The sequence below is a fragment of the Lucilia sericata genome, unplaced genomic scaffold (assembly GCF_015586225.1).
Source record: "Lucilia sericata isolate MDLA Ls3-8-SP2 unplaced genomic scaffold, ASM1558622v1 Contig000175F_arrow, whole genome shotgun sequence".
Taxonomy (NCBI): Eukaryota; Metazoa; Arthropoda; class Insecta; order Diptera; family Calliphoridae; genus Lucilia; species Lucilia sericata.
The window spans coordinates 534667-556542 of NW_023994203.1; the positions used below are offsets into that span (position 1 = coordinate 534667).

Consider the following 21876-nt stretch of genomic DNA (forward strand, 5'->3'; position numbering starts at 1 on the left):
AACACAACAACACAGCAGCAGCAGCAACTTTAAAGATGTTTTACGGATATCTTTATTATTATATATTTAGATTTTTATTATTTAATGTATTTAAACTTTAATACAGTTAAACCAAGCGTAATTTAAAATTTATTAAAGCAAAAAGCACAATTAAATTGTATTTTAAGAAAATAAAAAAGACTAGCTGTCAAAAAATACGTCTACTCAGGCAGAGTTGCCATATTATTATTGCCATTTTATTATCATACAAATTGTTTCCAATAATATAATAATATCCAATGTATACATATTATGTACATACATAATTTTTCATGTGGCATCTCTTGATTATTACGATGTGTCAAAAATGACTTTTGTTCACTTTACATTTCTTTATCACGCTTTTCTTTTTTCTTTGTACACTTTGTTGGCATTTTGTGAAATTATCGGGAAAAAAAGAAAATATTTTAAATAATAACATTTTTTTATTATTCTCTTAACAAAATGTCTATGTCAAAGACGACCAATACTTACAATCGGCAAAATTGGGAGGATGCTGAGTTTCCCATACTTTGTCAAACATGTTTGGGAGACAACCCTTACGTGCGTATGATAAAGGAGAGATTTGGTAAAGAATGTAAAATATGCACCAGACCATTTACGATCTTTCGTTGGTGTCCCGGTGCTAGAATGCGCTTTAAGAAGACTGAAATCTGTCAAACCTGTGCGCGTTTAAAGAATGTGTGTCAAACCTGTTTGCTAGATTTGGAATATGGTCTACCCATACAAGTGAGAGATGCAGCTTTGAAAATTGCCGATAATCTGCCTCAAAGTGATGTTAACAAAGAATATTACATACAAAATGTTGATAGAGAATTGCAAGATGGAGATGGCACTGAAGCAGCAGGAGCCGTGGGAAAATCTTTGGCCGCAAGTGAAATGCTCTCGAAATTGGCACGTACCGCTCCCTATTATAAACGTAACAGACCACATATATGTTCTTTCTGGGTAAAAGGTGAATGTAAAAGAGGCGAAGAGTGTCCCTATCGCCATGACAAACCTAACGAACCTGATGATCCTCTATGTGAACAAAATATCAAAGATCGTTACTACGGTCGCAATGATCCTGTGGCTGAAAAGATTATGAAACGCGCAGCCTCTCTACCTACTCTAGATCCACCGGAAGATCGCAATATTACTACCCTCTATGTAGGTAATTTGCCCGAGGAAATTACGGAACCTGAACTCAGAGATCACTTCTATCAATTTGGTGAAATACGCTCTATAGCATTGGTGCCACGCCAACAGTGTGCTTTTATACAATATACTAAACGTTCTGCCGCTGAATTAGCTGCAGAAAAAAGTTTCAATAAATTGGTGTTGCAAGGTAAAAAATCAACTATAAAATGGGCTCATTCCCAAGCCAAGCAGGGTGCTGCCAAAACTGATAGACGTTTTGATGTCAATGCCATACCGCCTGCAGCTACACAAAATCCAAATGATTTCTTTAATTTACAACAAGAGCAAGTAACAGTTTTGCCACCTGGAATGAAACTACATCAAATACCGCCGAGTCTTATTCCCGCCTCATCGTATCAAATGTATTCGCAAGCCTATGCAGCACCGTATTCCATGCCGGTGGCTTCCACTTCAGCTCAAGCTGCTGCAGCCGCTGCTAGTGGTAATTCTTTAGATTCTATTCCACCGCCTCCAAATGCCGGCGGCAGTGGCCAAATGCACTATCCCAGCCAGGATCCTAGCCGTTTGGGAGCAGTGAAAAAATAATTAAATGTAATCAACGTTTAGATTACATTTCCAAACATTTTTTAAACCTCATACTAGTTAAGAATGCATTAAATTGATAAAAATAAAGGTTTTGTAGTACAATGGCATCATTTAGGAATGCTTAGAACGATAACAATAAAATAAATGTTTAATTCTAAAACAAATGTATTAATATGAATCTGAAGCAAAAAACAAAATTATTTCAATACAACATTTCAAAAAATGCAGGGAATTATTTTATTATTAATTTTTACATACTAGATATTTTATATAAAAAATCATTAATATTTTTTGTACAACTTCAAATTAACGCAGTGGACAAAAAACTAAATGTACAGCAATTAAAACTAAAAATATATGTATTAGTCAAATTATTCTAAATACGTGGTCAGCATGGGAAACTCGTGTGGTATACATACATATTAAGTAGACTTAAATTACAATCATTCAAATTATAGCGTTAGTACTGCAGTATAATCAGGAAATAATTGACTTTTTGACTGTGGCACTTGCACAAAATAACGATCCATAAAACGAGGATTTTTGTTTATTAGTATTTCCTGCAATATTTGAACATCGCTTATAGTTTTCTTATTAATTATTAGGCGACGTTGTTCATCTTGACCATGACTAGTTGATTTTAAATTGAATTTATTGGCAATTCTGTAAAGTAAATTTATGTTAGTTTACCTTCATAAGTATAAAAATAATTACATACTCATGAAGCATAGCTCTTTCATCTTTGGTAAATGTGGGTTCAAATTGTAATTCACGTATATCATCTGATTCCACATAATTTTTCAACATTTGCATAAAATATTTGCGATCTAGCTTGCACGCATTATTCCCCAAACCAGCACGATTATTTTTAAGCAGATATCCAACAGGATCTTCACGTCCTTGCTTCTGAGAGCCTAGACCACCGCCTGACCAGCCCATCATTTTCATCATTTTGTAACCCTTGTTGCTAGCGTCGATTTTTTGTTCCTCTTGCTGAGTTTTGATGACACCACATACTACTTTATTATTGGTTTTCTCAATTTTAATGGTATCTCTTGATGGATTTTGCTAAAAAATAAAGTAATTGTATTTTACAAAATATTAAAAATAGTAGCCAACTCACTTTAATTGTGTAACAGTGCTCTTGTAGTGTTGCTAATGCTTTGCGAAACGCTTCTGCTTTGGAGGCCTTCAAATTTTCTTCGCAAGCAGTGGCCACTGTTTGTTCATTTAGACGTATTTCAACCTGCTTCCGACCATTTTCCATTACAACTTCTTTTTCTACATATTGTATATTACCGCGTTGTGCTGATAGTCTTAAACAGTTACGGTCTCCATGTAAATATACCACAAATTTACCATACTTTAACCCAGAAAATAGGTCTAGTGTTGCTGATGGAATCCTTTTAGTTAAGGGTTCATCACTACCCAGTCCCTCATTTCCAAAGCCTTTTCTCTTATTATTAGCTTGATATGAACTGGAAGACTGTACATTATTTGTTTGCTGCGTCGATTTACGTCCTTTAAAAAAATTAAAAAAAAATCCATCATTCAATAAGCCACCTGTCCTTTGGAACCATCCATTACTCACATATTTGTACTTAAAATTAAATGTTAAAAAAAGAAGTATATTGCATGATTAATTTCTTCTACCTTTAGCCCTGGCCTCAGCGGCATCAGAAGCTGTTACGAACGTTCTCTTCAAACGATTTGCTCTTTCGGCCCTAAATTCTTTAGCCACTTCTCTTGACAGTTCACCAACCATTTGCATAGTTTCGGAGGGATATTTGCAGCCCATAAATTCCATATTTGTAAATACTTGAGCTAAACACACCAATTTATCTTCCGGAAATTTATCTTTGTGCATGTCCATAAAACGCTTTCTCAACTGCCAATGTTCTTCACTTTCATATTCCCGGCGATACTTCTCCACATCCCAATCGGTGGAAAATTCTGTATCAGATTGTTTTTGTTGCTCCTGATGCTGATTGCCTTGACTTTTTTGTTTATTTTGATTTTTAACTTTAGTTTTTGACATTATTAACAATATTTGTGAACAAAATTACAAATAAATTTAATTTTTTATTAAAATTATCGCGTGGTGTGTGACAAAACGAAAATGCTCACGTCATTCACTGTAGAATGTTAAACCCAATATGAATAACAAAACAAAGATTGAAAAATTAATACAATGATGCCATATAATGGAAATATAATATAATATGTGTATACATAAATGTATAGTCTTGTGTTTCTATCTTTTTCAAATTTTAATATAAATTAATTTATATTAAAATTTGGAAAAGTTAGTTTCGGTTATTCATTTATTGTAGGGTTATGTATGCAATCAATATCTGTATAAAAACTCTAACTAGCGGTAATAGTGGAGAATTGAAACCTTTTCACCCAAAAGACAGCAAAAATCTATCATTTTTTGATCCATAAATGTTTTGTATATTATTATTAATTCGGTCCAATTTTACGTCATAAATTTAAAAAAGAAATGATACAAAAAATTTAAATCTTTTATTTACAAATGCCTATAAATCGGAAATTTTAAGACATAATTAGCGCAGACAAATGCTTTCCAAATATATAAATATCTTTTAAATCGGATGGAATATAAAAAAATGGCCCGCGTTTAGCAATGTTAAATGTAGAAGTTATCTTATTTTGAACCAACATAGCGCCACCCCGGTGCATTTTACTCCTTGGATACGAAATTTTATCCAATCGGTCCGGCCGTTTAAAAATGCCAAATGTCAAAAAATTTTGATTTTGCCCCACTGTGTACTGTAACATAGATGCACACAAAAATATAATTTTCTTGTTTTATTTTTATAGTTTCTCCCAAAGTTTATTTATGCATACATACATTTATACCACTGTATCATTCACGTTTTAACATAAAAAATCTTGCAATTTCACTATATGGTTTTTGTACAACAATAAAAACTCACCACACACACAACAGCTGTTATTATGTTTTGTCGTTGTTTTTCTTTAATCGATTGTTTTATTCACGTTGATCATCATTCTGCCACTTTTTAACTTTCTTACTTTCTATTTTTCTGCGATTTTGGTGATTGCGTTGTTGGAAGAAAACACCTAAAAATTTTCACCGAAAAAACCATAGAAAAAAGCAATTTAAATAGATTAATCATTGAGAGAAAACATTAATTTGTCTAAGAAACTTAAATAAAGGTAATTATTAATTTGATATTGGAATTATTAGGGGTTATATAAAAAGTTTGAAAATTTGTAATAAAAAATATAATGAAAATTCTTTAGTAAAAAGAAGAAGCACTACGACGGACATTCATAGTAGAAAAATCGAAACAAGAGCAGCCTAAAGAAATATAGCAATATATCAGAAATAAAAAATAATGGCCGATGTAGAAAATGTCTCAGGAGTGTCTGTTGCAGCAACAACAACAACAGCGAGCACAGTAGCGGTAACACCAACTGATATACCTACAACGCAGGGAACTTTTGGAAAGTCAATTGGTGCAGGAGGAGGTGGTACGGTAAGTGAGGTTACCGCAGAAGGTAACCAGACTCTGAATGAATTGGGGACATCCCCCACACAAGAGAAATCGAGCAATTCACATCCTCACGATTCAGAGTACGATACGGCCAGTGATTTGGAGGGTAATGAGGAGTACGATGATGATGACGATGATATGGATGATAGTTTAACGGAAGATGATGATGACGAAGAAGATAGTGAAGATGAGACCGAAACGGACGATGATGAAGAGGAAGATGACGAAGGTGTCGATATCGATTTGCAGGGTCAAGAAAAAATTGATGCTGAGGCTCAAAAGAAAGTTGATGAAGATCGTAGTAATCCCCAGTATATTCCCAAAAGAGGTACGTTCTATGAACACGATGACCGTACGGCTGAAGTGGAGGGCGAGGGAGTTGTTGGAGAAGGTCAAGAGGTTGGTGAAAGTCCAGTAATTATTACTGGTGGGACTGGTAGTGTATCAGGTTCGAAAACATCTACAACGCCTACAATTTCAACTGCTTCTAAAACCATGAAAAAATGGCAACCAGCTTCGGCTGTAGATCGTTGGTCACACGATCGTTTTGATCCTTCGGAGCAGGCTCCTAAGTCTAGAACTGAACTGGTAAATGCCTATGGCTACGATATTCGTACTGAAGATGCCCCTCCTAAGGCACGCAGAAGACGTCGTTACGGTCGTGGGCCCAGTAAATACAATCGTAATTGGGAAGACGAAAGTGCCTACTTGAAGACCAATAATAAGGAGCGTAAACCACCAAAACCGTCAGATTTCCCAGCATTAAATGAAAATTCTAAGCCCAGGCGCACTAGGCGTACCAGAGAGGAGAAAGAAAATCGCATGGAAAGGAGAAAACGCGAAGGCAAAACCGGCGAGGGAAGAACGGAAAGGTCTGAGAAAATGGGACCATCATCACGTAGTCATCATAACGATGACCACGATCATAGAGGAGAACCTGACAGAAGAGAAAGAGCTGATAGGAATAACGAAGCTGGTTATAAGCAACAAAACCGTCAAAAGTCATATAACAATCGCGGTCAAGGACAAAATCAAGCTTCTGTAGGACGCCAAGCTGCCATGGAATTTAAGCAGAAAAATAGACAAAACTATCAAAATTCTTCAACTGGATCGTCCAATATGAATTCCAGTAATTTATCCAGTCGCTTGGAGGCCCAAAGGCAACCCCAGCAAAATCAACAGCAGACTCAAAATGTGGTCAGAAAGTCTACTAATGGTAGTGCTGGTACCAAGGATCACAATCAGTCTATGGGTCACCAAAACGTTCAGCAGGCTCAGCAATACGATGGGTATAATAACAATAAAAAGAAACATTTGGAACAAGGTTATCAACCTATACAAGCTGCACAACAACATTCAAATATAGCGCCACAACAAATTCATCATCAACAGCAGCAGTCCCAACAGTCGCCTATGCCTAATCATGGAATTAACAGACAAAATCCTCAAATACAAAACAAGGCACCACAACAACCAACATCAAATTTATCGCAACGTTTGCAGCAGGTCCAAAATCGCAATGATCCCAGTCATGTAGGCAGTGTACAAATGCACGCTATGGCTACCCAAAACCAGCAGCAACAACAACATCAATTAATGCAGCAGCAGGCGGCAAATATAATAATGGCTGGAACACAAACAAATCAACAACAACAGCCACAAAATCAGAATATCAGTCAACAACCAATGGAGCAAAGGGGACCACCTAAGAGATATTCCAGTCTGAGACGTTCTCAGCATGATGCTCAGCATATAGCCGATCACCAACAACAGCAATTGCAGCAACAAATGCATATTCAACAACAGCAGCAACAAAACTCATCTATGATGATGCCAGCAGATCAAGCCATGTTACAAGCGAATCTCATGCAAATGTATCATCAAGAAAACCTACAGGCTCAAATGCAAGCCTTACAAGTTACTCAACAACCTGCAGTAGTTAAACAACCCAACTATGCGGCTCAAGGACCTCAAGCTCAGCCCCAACAGCCATACCCAGGAGCAACAGCTTCGCCGGCTGCTTATTATGTAGCAACTCCAGATGCTTACACGGCAGCAGCTACTGCAGCTGTTACAGCGCAAGCCACGCAAGCTGCTGCCACATATGCCGCACAGCAAGCAAATCCCAATTATTTGGCTCAACAACAAACTGCTGCTGCAGCAGCTGCAGCAGCGGCCAGTTTAGTTTATAACAATCCTAACAATGCTCCACAACAGTCAGTAGCTGCTGCTACAGCTTATGGCCCATCGGCTCCAGTGGGTGTGGTAACACAGCCTCAAGCTGGCGCAGCAACGACAGCTGGCTACCAAAACTACAATACCGTAGGAGGAACTACTTACTTTGTACCACCTCCTACACAAACATCCTCACGTCCCGTCTCTCTACCCCAAAGAAGACCTACCAATGCTATTCCCATACTGCCACCTTCCGAAAAGAACAAGCAACAGAAATCACAAGACTCCAAAACCGACAACGATTCCAAATCGTCAACGAATCAACAGTCGAGCTCAAATCAACCCCCCATTGGTTCAGCCGAAAATATCGATCATATTATAGACAACATGTTTGTTCAGAGGCCAGCTTTCCAGCCCCCTCCGGCTACAACAACGACAACAACAACTACAAACAATACATCATCAAAAACTCCCGCATCAACTACAGATGCCACAGCAGCTGAAAATTCAAATACCGCCAACACTTCATCCCAGGATAACAATGCGCTAGTAACAACAGAAAATATCAATAAAGCCCCTAATGATACATCAAATGTTCCCACTGCTGCATCATCGTCCACAACTAATACTACAACAACTACTACCACCACCACTGAAAGCAGCAATAATAATCAAATATCAGCACAAGAATGAGAACAAAAGAAAAGTTATTATTATAATACACAATATCAGCATCAACAACAACATCATCCACATTCTCATCATAACTTTCTAACCCAACAGCAACAACTACAACATAATAATCATCATAATAACAACAATAATAATAATAATAATATAAATTTATTAATTAACAAACGTAAATTTTATTGAAGAAAACCCAAAAAAACCAAAAATGTTTTTGCAAAAACATTAAAAAAAATCTAACAAAATCATTAAACTACTAATAATAATCCATCTCCCTCAACACAAACTAGATTTATTTTCAAGAAATTTTAACATTGAAATGATATTTTTTAAGAAATCTGAAAATAATATTTTTTATATTAAATTGTCCAAATAATGTTTCTTGCTAAAAATTATCAAAACTTTTGTTTTTAAAATTTGTATTTTAGAAATGACCTTTGGTCATGCACTAGATAAGTATAAATGTATTTGTGTATAATTTAATATCTACGAAATTCACTCAATCACTCATTTTAAGAATGACATGCAATCGTTGCTGTTTAAATTCAGATCATAATATTTTAATTACTCATCTTGCTACTAAGTACTATGAGGCAGTTAGTTTTATATGTTTTAATTTTTTATTTTGAATAAATTTATGAGAAGATTGAATATTGGGGATTTTTTTACTTTAAAAATGTCTAATATCCATTTAATTTTTTAAAATATAAACTTTCATGTTTGATTTCTTATCTAATTTTAAATATCATTTCAAACAAAGATTTTTTGAAAATAATTCCTGTGTCTAAAACAAAAGTCTGCTGCTTTTCAATTGTAAATTGTATCCTTTTTTGAAAAAAGAAATTATGTGAACTTCCTTTTTTAGTTAAAATTTTTTGTTATTTTTTATTATTTTATATTGTATTGAACTAACCATTCTTTTTTTTATTATTTTTTATATTTAACTATTTAAATCTAATTGTATCTTCTAAAAAATCATTTCTATGCTTTTTCATATTTTAATTTATAGTTTTTTCTTTGTTTAATTTTCATTTAAATAATTTTCTATACATAATTTAAAATTTATGTACTTTTTATTAATAACACTGTGCTATCACTTACAAACCAGATAAAGAAAAATATAATTGTTAGCACGATTTCGAAGTAAAAAATTAAGAAGAAAAATTAAGCATTACGTCTATATGTATAATTAAATACCCTTTCTATATACATACTGTATTTTGAAGCAAAAAAAAATGAAGTTATTAATATAAATTAAAATGAATTTTGAATTAAATAATATTGAAATTTAATTATAAATGAATGTTTTAAATAATTGAAAATTAAATAAAATGAACGATTTTAATAAACGGTCTTTATAAAGAGTTTTTTGTTTTTGTCTGTAAACTGAATTCGAGTAAATTTTTAATTTAAAACGGATAAATCCTGATTCCAGTTTCGAACTTAGCGCTGTTCAATACTTTAGTAAAGTATACTTTTTTCAAAGGTTTATTTATATTTTTATACTAATTTGTTCCAAAAAGCATATTTTATTGCGTGAAGTCTATTGAATGCGTTATTTTTTTGTGGAGAGTTGATTTTTTTTAATTCGAATTTTTGAGAAGGTTAAAAGTCGAATATAGACTTTGCGATAAAGACATAAAATGGTTTTCGTTTAAAATAAAATTGTTTGAAAATAATAAATAAGATAAAAATTTTTTTACATTTTAACAATATTTTTATGCTTTAAAAAACTGTTTAAAAGAAATTCATAAATATTTCGAATTTGTTTTTAAAACTTTTATGAATCCTCAAAATTAAGAGATTATTTTAACATGTTTTAGAGATGATTTAAATTTTCAAACATTAAAAATCTTTCTAATCTAGAGATTATTTTCAGAACTTACAAATTTAAACTGAACTTCGAACTTTCGAAATGGTTCAAAATGTTTAACCTTACTTAGAATATAACAGAGCCAGTTAAATAAAGAGTTATAAAAAATAGTTATAACATAATATTTTTATACAAATTTATTTAAATGCTATTTCATGTAGATAAATACAGATAATATAAAAAATACACACTCGATTAAACTGGATATGCCTATGAATATATTAAAATTTATCTTAAATTATAAAAGTAGACAATTATTGGTATTTTCAAAATTCAAAAAATATTAAAATATTATACACTCAGATTTGTAATTATTGCACGGCACCAATTATACATATAACTTAAACTACTTACAACTACATATGTATATTAATATGGTTAACTTTACACACTGGATTATAGTTTTGACTGTGACACTTCTTCTAGTAATGACTTCATTTTACGGAATGCATTTATAAAGTGTTGATTAAATTTGTGGGCACTAGTTTTCTGACTATCACGAAAAGCAGAAGTTTGTATAAAAATGCTAAAAACAAAAAACATTATTAATATAAAACACATATTTAACAAAACAAACTTTCTACTTACTGTTCTCCTGTTATGGTATAAAAGACGCCATATCCATCCAACACCATAGGTGCAACGAAGCCCACATTTACTGAATAACCCAAAGTACTGGTAGATAAGACAAAATTACCACCACCCCCTGATTTCAAATATAGTGGATCTGAATAGAAATCTGGTATATCAATTTTATTTTCGTAAGCTGTACACCATAAACCGAACAAATGACGGTCAATTCCATGCCCTTTGCGGGCTTCATTCATCATATGGTTATGATGATTGACGGCTTTGCGAAAAGCATTAACAATTTCTGCTTTTGACGAATTTGTATTACGTGCAATTTGTATAAATTGTATACTTCATTAGTGCAAGATCTAAGGGTTTCTGTGCGTCCATTGTAATAATGACGCATCAAAGCAGTTTCATAAGTGGAAGCAATCCTAAAATCAACAAATATTTAATTGTCATAACCACGAAATTTGTATTTGACTTACTCTTCGTGCATTTCTGTGTATGCTAATTGCATAATGACTTGTACAAAAGAATCTGGATGTAATTTACATGTCTTAATATATTCTTTACCATAATCTTCAAATAATTCATGAGTGATTAAAACATCATGACCCTAAAATAGTAAGAAAATATATTACATACATCAAAAATTTCCTTAATACTGTTGTTATTTTTAACATACTCTTTCATCACAAGCCTGTTTAACGCGTTCTATTTCCGATCTCAATTTGTCATTAATACAAATTTTATTTCTCTTATTGGTACCAAAGGCATCAAATTGCATTCATCCCAATTGGGTTCAGGTTCTTCAATTAAACTTAGTTGTATAAACAAAATGTAGCTAACACTAACAGTGCCATCATAACAGGAATGCTAAATCAGTATTAAATTAATTGTTACTTTAGTTAGGTATATTTAAGTAGATATATATGAATAATTATTACCTCTCCCACACAAGCGAATTTTCCATTTTTGTAACTGATTAAGGTACTGCTACGATCACCCCACTTTGAATGATAATCACCATATACGGCTGCTTGTGAAATTTCGGCATAGTCCCGCGGCTCATTTTCATCGAGCACTAAAACTACACAAGAACTTTCTATCAATTTCAAAGTGTCTTTATTATTGGGCGACAGCTCTAATAAACGTGTGCGATTCTGTAAAGGAAATAAAATTATGTTAATTACATTGATCTTAAAGCATACCAATTGTCTTATATAGAATTGCTATTCGTAAAAATCTTTTAGTGATTTTGGAATAATTAACATTCAATACAAATGATTTTTATATCATTAGCTAATTAGAGTTTTAACTCACTTCATTAACCAATAATATGCTGTCGAATATATAGAAGGCCCATTTTAGCTATATAATGTCTACATTTTGCATTTAAATATTTTTAAAAATATGTGTGCTTGACCGTAAAGGTAATTTTACATGTACATATTTCTGAAATGGATTCAAAATGTTCATAATATATCGAGGGACTATATTCAATAGTCGCTATCTGACATTTTTATGAAAATGAGATTTTGATGGCAAAATATTCAGCAAACTATCGCGCATCAGTGATATAAATTTCAAGAAAAAAATATTTTTTGGCAATTTATAGCATTTTTTAAATTTCTCTATCTTAAAAAAAGAAAAATTCTGAATGCAAACCTCTCTATCTTATCCAAAAATTGCTTCAAACTCGATCCCTTTGGATAATTTTCTGTTGCAAACAAGTCTTCTTAATAATTTGGACATACTGAACACAAATCCGTCAAAATATTTAAAATCGGTCTAATAGTTTTTGAGATATCGCTCATTATGATACTAATTAAATCAATTTTATTGTCGTGTTTAACCATATAACATTGATTTTGGACCAAAACATTATAATCTGTTGCTTTTTAAACAATTTGGTTTCTTTTCCTCCATTAAATTGTATAAAATATAATATTTATTGATTTTAATTCAAATAAAAATTTTATGTTTCCATGAAAAACTCTATCTGTTGGTTGAATGAACATTTTCGTAGAAAAATAAGCTCTATCTGATATAAATTTGTGAATAATTTTGTAAATAATGCAAAAATTAAAATTCTTTTTATATAATGGTTTAGAATATGGTCCGTAAAAATATATTGTAAAGAAAAAATTAAAAAATCTTCACGAACTAGCGAAATAAACAGTTTTTTTGCTCTCCTGAAAACTTGTATTATTTTAGATAGAGACTATTGAATATAGTCCCTCGATATAAAACTTTAAATATACATATATTGCAAAAATACTTTATTTTTCAATTTTTAATGGACTCATACCATTTCAAAAGCAATAATTTTAAAATATTGTTTTCAAATTTATTATTTATCATGCATAAATGCACTAATACCAATTTTATAAGAAACATTATTATTATTAAATTTAAATTTATTATTTTTATATAGAAATATTGCATTGTATTAGGAGTTTGCTAGATTTTCGGTGTTTTTAACTATTTGCACAGATGCTCGAAAAATCTCATTTTTTTGAGAATTTTTGATTTATTTTTTTTTTTTTTGGATACAAAAAGATCCCATTTAATAGCTTATATGTATGTAACTCTTTTTTCAACTAATTTTTTTTTTTGAAAAGTGGACTCATACCACTTTCAAAATTAACGGTTTATGTTATAATTAGCCATATTTGACCGATAATAGTGTCATGTTTTGTTTGAAACTGTATTTTTTAGTTAAGACTATCTTACACTAAATAAAAGTATGTATGTTTGTTATCAAACTAATTAGAGGTATAAATAAAATTCTTTAATTCAATTATGTTGTGACGTGAAAAAAAAATTAAATACTATCAGAATTAGTCAATTTGCTTACCTCTGCCCAACTAGTACGATCATCATGTGTTAAAACTGGTACACAATCACCCATTGGTTCGTTAATCTAAAATACTGCGTATTCTTTGAAGTACCACTAAAATTTCTAGAGGAGTAATTAAGGTACCATCGCTGGGATGTAAGCAATCAAACATGAAAATACGACCTTTACCCGAAACCAAGCAGTGGGAGGGTTGTTTTACCATCTTAACTAAAATTATATATTATAAAATGAAGTTATTTCCCTATAATTATTACAAATTATTTCTTCACTTACCAGTCTTGAAATGCGATTCTATGTGATCAATTCTAAACCTGGAATACGGCTGGTGGAATAGAAACGTTTATACAAAGCAGAGGAATACTTAATTTTACCACCATTTGAAGATAACGGTTTAATCGTGGCCTTATGCAGTAAATCCCAAAATTCAATAGTGTGATAAGCAAAACGTGCTAAATTCTGTTAATAGAAATTGATTTTAAATTTTATAAGAATTAAATATTTTATAGTTATAATAAATAATACTCTACCTTTAAGGCCATTTCTGGAGTTTCAGTAAGACCAATAACTTCCAATTTGACGGGCATAGCCATTACAATATAGGGATTTAGTGGTAATCTTAGCATGTGATAAGCATAGGCATCCCACCATTCACCTAGCCAATTTTTTAATTTGCCTGCCCGTTCTTTTAGTTTACCATGTAATTCAGACCCAATACCATTTTCAAAATCCTCTATAGCTTTACGTGTAACAGCCAACTCTTCTGCAGTTCCAAAAGGTTTAACACTTTCGTAATATCTTTGCATAGTATCGTGTAAATCTGGCAGGGGAAGCGGTGGTAATTCTTCATCAAAATCGTAAGTATTTTGTTGACTTTCGTCCATGAAGTAAATAGACGCCCGATCCATAATGGGTTATAAATTGAAAAAATGGCTCTGAAAACTATTAAAATTAATAAATAATCGGTCGTTGCGTTCGTGGTGTTCTCAATGGACGTATGCCATAGACAGTATTGATAAGAGAACAATAATATTGTTATATTTGTACTTTGCTTGTTGGTCTATATTTATTAATCACAAACCTGTGTTTAATTAATTATAATTAAATACCAGATAAACATATGTACATACACACGTATGAATGTACGTATTTATGCATATTCCCTTGATAAGAACCGTCTGCTTTTGGTATCAACTTAAATCAATAGGTAAATTAACAAAACAATTATATTTTACATTTTTGTTTATTTTCTGTATACATACATATGTATGTACGTAATTATAAATATTTTAATTAAAGATTTTATCAATTTAATCATAAAAATTTATTGTCCGATGTGTACACAGCAAATATCGTATAAAAATTGACCACATCTATGAACTTATTAATTTTATAGTCACCACTAAAAAAATGAATTGATTTTATCATTTAGTTTGTAATTCTTCAAAATATGGGTCGTAGATGATTTATTTCTAACTACATACATACATGTTTCGGTTTGGATAACATATTTGGATAACATTTCTATGGGATCTAGATAAAATAGTTAAATTCAGTTTTAAACCAATTGAACTTGGATAATTTGAGTTAATTTGGAAACCTACATACATATATTTTGATTATAGTAATGGAAGAGGATAACTACATCAATTCGAAACCTTGATTAGAATACTTAAAGATGGTTGAAGGAGCACACATTATACCCTCCATTACTTCACATAGCGGTAAAGAATATAACTATTTTATATGCTTTATATTATATGACTTTATACCTATAGGTTGATATTTTTTAAGAAATCAAAAAAACCTATTATTTAGCCAATTTAATAATTTTTAATCGATATTAGACTTTACTGCGATTTTACTAAAATTTTACACAAGAAAGTTTTAGAACCTAATAATCAAAATAACACCCATCTGAGCAAAAATCATAGGTATTTTTGGATACATCTAATGTACATGCATACCAACCATTACAGTCGATCAAAGTTCAATTTAAATCCCTCTTAGGTGATTTTACCCTTTTATTAAAGGAAGATGCGTGTGATATCATATATGTATGTGTATGTAATTTTTTTATTAAATTCAATTAAAGTGATAAATATACCTGTTCCATCTATTTTTGTTATAATTTTTTTAACAACAAAAATGCCTAATACTTCATAAACTGACCTTTGAACACTTCAATAGATTGCAAAATATACTGAAAATCTTACGCTGGTTTGTCTGGCTTTCAACAGACAAAAAACACAACCGAACGTTTTAAAAATATAAACAAGACTGAATTAACTTATAGCCGGTAAAAGCCTACAAATTGGACAAAGTGATATCAACAAAACAATAAACGAATGCGAAAGAATATAAAAATATGAGCAAGAAAAAAAATTAGTAATTTTTTTACATTTATAAAATGTAAGAAGAAATTGCATAGCAAACAATACATGTAGAACAACAAATAACAAATTAAAGAAATACAATAATATACTACATACACACAATTATACAAAAGTAAACAAATATAATTTAAGTTGAATGTCTAATTAGTTAGACTAGATTATTATTTAGTAATGTGGATTGGTGTATTAATCTGATAAAACAAATTTAAAATAAACACAAAGAGTGCAATTTACTATTTGATGTTATTGTTTTAATGGACTTTGTACTGACATACATATGTACATATATATACATTCATACATATTTTAGATTTTATGTTTTTATTTCTTTCGTTTACGTTGACATTGTTATTGTAAAATTTGCATAAATTGTTTACATTTTGTTTAAATTTTAAATACTTTTTACCTGAAGCTTTTTGAAGATATTCGCCAGAATACTTATAATATCGAAAAGTAATTTATACTTTAATTAAAATTAATTTTAATTCCTGTTCTTTCATTGAAAAAGTAAAATTACAAAAATATACCAGGCATGGGAAATTTAAAATATTTAATTGGGAAAGTAATTTTTAGCAGTATATGCAATTACATTTGAAATTTGGTTTAAAATTAATATTTTATTTAATTTTTACTACCTATACATAAATTTGGTATCATATTTATGTGAGTATTAATAATTTATTTAAAATTTATTTATATAATCTTTCTTTCCTTCCGTTTAGTAAAACGGTAACTGTCAACATTATTTCGGTGTGTTGTTATAGCAAATTAATTAGATCAGTAAAAATAACTACCTACCATAACGACAGACAAATTTAAATATTATTACAGTTAATAGATATTTGATTTTGTTGACAAAACGTGGGCAGAAAAATTGTCAGTTTTTTGTTTATGTTAATACACAGGGGTAACAAAACGTTGATTCTATCACTCACAGATAATTTTATTGAAATAATGCTATATTTTATAAAAACAATTAAAATTAAATGCAAATTTTGTAAATAAACACTAATTTCACTAAAACTAATGTTAAAAATCTATTTTAATTGCACAAAAACAAAATTCTAAACTAATTTTACAATAAAATGACGTTATCAAGACAACGTCATTTTATTGTAAACAATTGTTTAGACAACACTGTCATAACGACCTTATAACGCTAATAAATGCCGTCTGCACCTGCTAATTTTTTATTATGATAATAAAAATTTGTTAAGGCGCTTAAGAAATGTTAATAAAATACTGTTAACATTTATGTATAAAGTAAACACCGGCAGTTCAATATTGTTACGTCTCTGTCTTACGCCGGTAGTTGTTAACTTGGCAGCACTGTTCAATAATTTCACAAAATTTATAAGCAGCTGTGTATCCATAGTTGATCATAATAGTACTGTAAACAAAAGTATCTTATATCATGAAAAATTGACAAATTAAAACAAAATTTTAATTAAAAATATATTTATATATATGATTATATAATTTTATAATATAATATTTTCAAATTTTGAATAATAAAATCAAAATTTTAAACAAATTCAACTTCGAAAGAGTTTACAAAAAGCAATCGTAGTACTTAATTAAAGCAACTGTGGGAAGTTACACTATATTTTCACAATCCAATGCTTGTGCAAATTCTTTGTTTTTTTAATGTAATATTCTTAAAGAAGACATTTAATATTTTTCAATTAAATAAATTAATTTTTGTTATTTTAAACGGGGGTCATGTTACCCTCGACTGGTTTATTTAAAAGTTATGTATGTCCTTATTACGATGGGACGGCCGCCACTAGTACACGTAATGACATTGAAACTGGGGTCACTGCGGCAGCTACATGTCATCGACCCTACTGTCATTTCAGGCATGTCCGGAAAGGTACACATGAACTTAGGCATTTTCCATAACATTAAATTGTAAAAAATGATTTCTTTTTGCAGAAGTTATAGAAAAGAAGGTAATTGCACCAACGGCAGCAGTGCAGTCAGCACCAGAATATAAGGCTACACCAAAACTCTTGGCTTTGCCTCTGCCAGAATTATCCCTACCATCGGTGTTGAAAAAGAAAACAAAATTGGAATATCAACCAGAAAAGCCTGCAATTAACGCTTCTCCTTCAATAAAACGTAAATCACTAGATTCTGCGCCAGTGTATATTCCAGCACCGACTACACAGCAACTTGATGAGAACAGTCAAGAAAGTGTCAATTTGGATTTAGATGATTGCAATGATGAGTTGAACGAACTAACAGGAATTATTGAAAATGATAACTCGGAGTTGGCAAAATTCTCCGACGAAGATGAATCATTGGACTGTAATAGTAAAGAAATCGAAAAAGATGACTCTCACAAAAATAAAGAAGAACAACTAAAGAAACCTAGCAGCGGCAGTGAAAGTTCCGACAAAGATAAGCACAAACGAAGGGATTCTTCAACATCATCTCATTCTAGTAGCAGACACAAACATCACAAATCCTCTTCTAGGTCAAAAGAAACGACGGACTCGTCAAAAACCAAAAAAGAAGATGATAAACGTAAGGAGAGAGATTCTAAACAACGCGATAAAGATCATAAATCATCATCTTCCTCCTCCTCAAAACATAAATCTTCATCATCATCATCATCATCATCCCGTAAATCATCAACAAGGGATAAAGATAGTAAAGAATCAAAATCGAAGGTATCCTCTTCATCTTCATCTACTGATAAAAAATACAATTCTTCTTCATCTAACTCTTCCTCGAAAGCTAAATCTTCATCCTCTTCTAAAACGTCTTCTTCGTCTTCAAGTAAACATTCTAGTAGCGATAAGATATCTTCAAAAGAATCATCATCTTCAAATTTAAAGACTGAAAATTCTGATTTAATAATGGAGGATACTTCCGCAATATTTGCTACTACAGAAGAGGATATTATGAAAGAATGTGAAATGATTTATGATCAATTGGAACAAGAATTTGCATCACTTCATCAGACCAATGCAGCTAATGAAAATTCCAAAGTAGAAGCAGAAAAGGAAAAGGAGTCATTAAAACGTAAAGCTTTAGATGAAGAGGATGCATTAAATGCCCCTAGCAAAAAACGGGTTGCATACGAAAATGCTGATAAAAATAAATCTCATATGCCGGTTGTTGTACATAAACCGGATCATCGAAAGAATGCTATGCAGGTAGAACTTTTTTTAATTTCGGCATTAAATAATAATTTAGGTTTTATTTGAAAGAAGTATAATTTTTTATAATATATGTTATCCTCTTAGGCAATTTTTGACCGTCAAGATGCCATTAAACGCAAGCATGAAGAGGAGGCTGCAGCAGCAGCTGCTGCATTAAGGGAGGCCGAGGAAAAAGTTCGTGAAGCAAATGAAGCCCTACGCAAAGTTAAAGAAAAGACGCTTACCCCACTCGTACCAAAATCTTATTTAACGCCACCATCAAAACCCATAGGTTAGTAAAAAAATATTATTTTTTTTTAACAAATTAAGAATTTCATTTACAGGCCGCTCAATGATAGCCCCAGTGGCAAATATTATTGCGTTGGAACGGGCTAAAAAGAAGGTCGAAGAATTAAGAGCAGAAAAAAGACCAGCATTTACCCCAGCACAAACCAGTAAGGCTGGATCAAGAGTAGCTCACAAAATCACAGAAAAAGCCACAGCAACTGAGGCAACTAAACAACCTAAACCACCCGTGCTGGAAGCAAATTCTACCAAAATTTCATTTAACATACGTATGCAGTATTATGACATGATGGTTAAACATTGCCTCGCTATGTATCCAAATACAGCAGATGCTTGGGAAAGGGTAATTAAGAAAAATTTTGTTTTGTTTACTATATGTTACAATTTTAATTCCTTCCATTATATACAGGCACAGACAGAAGAATTGGCTGTTTTTAAAAAATGCAATACACCAGTTATTTATAAAAGTAGTGCTATGTTAGCTATAAATAAATTAAGAAAAGAAGCAACAGGTAATTTTCTTATAAACAAATTGTAGTGCAAGAATGACTTAACTAAAAATTAAAGAAATTATCTAATTCTGACGATAACTGACGACTTTTTGCTTTTATTTTAGAATTTGTAGATCGTAAAAAGTAAATTTTACATTTTTCAGATCCTTGCACTAATAGGCAATTATTAAAATGTTTCTGATTTTTTATTAAAATTGTTGTTTTTTTTAGATTCTGGCAATAAACCATCAAATGCTAATAAATTAATATCACATGAAGTGGTATTAGCGGGTAAATTAGCAAATAATACATCTTGGAGTGTACAAAAGAAAATGTAAGTTATTAAAACTTTTTTAAATAAATTTTTCCGGCTCTTATATAGTTATATAATTAACCACCCAGGAAAAAAGTGAGAAAAAAGTGGTAAAATTTTGAGTTGTAAATCATTGAAGAGTTGTTGTTTATTTTTGACGCCTTTTACCTAGAACTAATCTTATTGTTAAAAGCAGTAAAAATCCGATATTGCACTAATTTTTGACGAATTTTTTAAAGCCTTTATAAATTAATATCTTCAAAATTGAAATTTTCTATAAATGCACAACTATTTTCTTTAGTACAAGCTACAAGCTTGAGGTTTGCAATTTAATTAAAAGAAAGACTTTTCTTACACTTGATGGAAAGGTCAGAATGTTTACAACAGTTTACATAACCCTATAGTTCATAATAACTGGTAATATGAAAATTTGAGATACAACCGGTATATTGCATGGAATATTGTTTGTTATATCGAGGGACTATATTCAATGTCTCTATCTGTCATTTTTATGAAAATAAGATTTTGATGGCAAAATATCCAGCAAACTATCCCGCATCAGTGGCATAAATTTCAAAAAAAAAATATTTTTTGGCAATTTTATAGCAATTTTTAAATTTCTCCATCTTATAAAAAGAAAAATTCTGAATGCAAAACTCTCTATCTTATCCAAAAATTGCTTCAAACTCTATTATTTTGGATAATTTTCTATTGCAAAACAAGTGCTTTTACTAATTTGGAAATGCTGGACACAAATCCGCAAAAATATTTGAAATCGGTTTAATAGTTTTCGAGATATCGCACATTATAATACTAATTTGATCAATTTTATTCCGTGTTTAACCATATAACATTGATTTAGGACCAAAACCTTATAATCTGCTGCTTTTTCAACAATTTGGTTTATATTACTTCATTAAATTGCATAAAATATAATATTAATTGATATTAAATCAAATAAAAAAATTTATATTTCTATGAGAAACTGTCTATCTGAAGGTTGTAAAAAAAATTTCGTAGAAAAAAAGCTCTATCTGATATAAAGTTGTGAATAATTCTGCAAATAATGGAAAATTTTAAATTCTTTTTATATAACAATTTACAATATGGTCTTAAAAATATATTGTAGAAGAAAAAAATCAAAAATCTTCACGAACTAGCTAAATAAACAGTTTTTTTGCTCTCCTGAAAACTTGTGTTATTTTAGATAGAGACTATTGAATATAGTCCCTCGATATACTTCTACATCTTTTTGTCATTTTAACTGGGATTCTATTTATATTTATTTTAACTATTGTATTTTATTTTATAGCAAAAATGATGCCTCAGCAGGTGGTGAACCATTTGATAAATTGCCAAGCGATAAAGCATACGAAATGGTTTATGATTTGCGTTTAACCGAAGAGCAATTAGTAGCAAATGGTTACCCCAGGTCAGGTATGAAGCCAGGAACAGCAAAAATACAATGTACGAAACCCATGCGTAGACCAAATGATACCGAACGCTATTGCAGTCGTTGTGGCAAAGTTTTCAATCTACAAATGTACGATGAGGTGTGTGTGGATGAGTGTAATTATCATCCCAAGGGTACAGGTTACAGAAGAGGTTTGTATAAAAAAGGCAACGATTATTATATACATATATTATTGAATGAAGCGATATTCTTACATTTTATTTTATTTTTCATCTTCTAGGTTTTGCTGACAATCATCATCGTTGCTGTCAACAACCAGCTGGTACAGCA

At 31.1% G+C, this 21876-nt stretch overlaps 5 protein-coding genes across 5 annotated transcripts; 3 read left to right on the forward strand and 2 right to left on the reverse strand.

Moving 5' to 3' along the window:
* The first annotated feature begins 358 nt into the window (after nucleotides 1-358).
* On the forward strand, nucleotides 359-1905 carry LOC119601572 (pre-mRNA-splicing factor RBM22). Its single transcript, XM_037952586.1, has one exon. It carries the CDS (start codon nucleotides 484-486, stop codon nucleotides 1762-1764), a length of 1281 nt encoding a protein of 426 aa, XP_037808514.1. The 5' UTR covers nucleotides 359-483; the 3' UTR covers nucleotides 1765-1905.
* Nucleotides 1906-1985: 80 nt separating this feature from the next.
* On the reverse strand, nucleotides 1986-3919 carry LOC119601571. Its single transcript, XM_037952585.1, has 4 exons — nucleotides 3418-3919; nucleotides 2888-3285; nucleotides 2483-2832; nucleotides 1986-2427 (listed from the first exon to the last, which is right to left on the reverse strand). The coding sequence occupies exons 1-4, from the start codon at nucleotides 3800-3802 to the stop codon at nucleotides 2217-2219; spliced, it is 1344 nt and encodes a 447-aa protein (XP_037808513.1). The 5' UTR covers nucleotides 3803-3919; the 3' UTR covers nucleotides 1986-2216.
* An 863-nt stretch (nucleotides 3920-4782) lies between these two features.
* On the forward strand, nucleotides 4783-9562 carry LOC119601568 (putative uncharacterized protein DDB_G0271606). The gene is made up of 2 exons (XM_037952583.1): nucleotides 4783-4968; nucleotides 5056-9562. The coding sequence occupies exon 2, from the start codon at nucleotides 5151-5153 to the stop codon at nucleotides 8175-8177; it is 3027 nt and encodes a 1008-aa protein (XP_037808511.1). The 5' UTR covers nucleotides 4783-4968; nucleotides 5056-5150; the 3' UTR covers nucleotides 8178-9562.
* Nucleotides 9563-10155: 593 nt separating this feature from the next.
* On the reverse strand, nucleotides 10156-15802 carry LOC119601573 (peroxisomal carnitine O-octanoyltransferase-like). Its single transcript, XM_037952587.1, is given in 13 exon segments — nucleotides 10156-10570; nucleotides 10633-10963; nucleotides 10966-11048; nucleotides 11103-11233; nucleotides 11303-11361; nucleotides 11364-11493; nucleotides 11565-11780; nucleotides 13478-13540; nucleotides 13542-13687; nucleotides 13754-13783; nucleotides 13786-13936; nucleotides 14008-14419; nucleotides 15650-15802. Coding segments are annotated over 12 exon segments (1848 nt in total). The 5' UTR covers nucleotides 14386-14419; nucleotides 15650-15802; the 3' UTR covers nucleotides 10156-10440.
* Nucleotides 15803-17336: 1534 nt separating this feature from the next.
* On the forward strand, nucleotides 17337-21873 carry LOC119601567 (RNA exonuclease 1 homolog; the record flags this gene model as incomplete). Its single annotated transcript, XM_037952582.1, has 8 exons — nucleotides 17337-17746; nucleotides 17809-19037; nucleotides 19128-19314; nucleotides 19367-19671; nucleotides 19738-19840; nucleotides 20051-20153; nucleotides 21445-21737; nucleotides 21827-21873. Coding segments are annotated over exons 1-8 (2418 nt in total), but the record flags the coding sequence as incomplete, so codon positions are not given.
* Nucleotides 21874-21876: the final 3 nt, after the last annotated feature.

Excerpts from the sequence above, each read along its gene's own strand:
- LOC119601571 (XM_037952585.1), bottom strand. The coding sequence starts at position 3,802 with ATGTCAAAAACTAAAGTTAAAAATCAAAATAAACAAAAAAGTCAAGGC. Across the intron at positions 3,286-3,417 it reads CGCTGAGGCCAGGGCTAAAG|GACGTAAATCGACGCAGCAA; the intron begins GTAGAAGAAATT and ends ATTTTTTTAAAG. Across the intron at positions 2,428-2,482 it reads GAAAGAGCTATGCTTCATGA|AATTGCCAATAAATTCAATT; the intron begins GTATGTAATTAT and ends TTTACTTTACAG.
- LOC119601572 (XM_037952586.1), top strand. The coding sequence starts at position 484 with ATGTCTATGTCAAAGACGACCAATACTTACAATCGGCAAAATTGGGAG.
- LOC119601568 (XM_037952583.1), top strand. The coding sequence starts at position 5,151 with ATGGCCGATGTAGAAAATGTCTCAGGAGTGTCTGTTGCAGCAACAACA.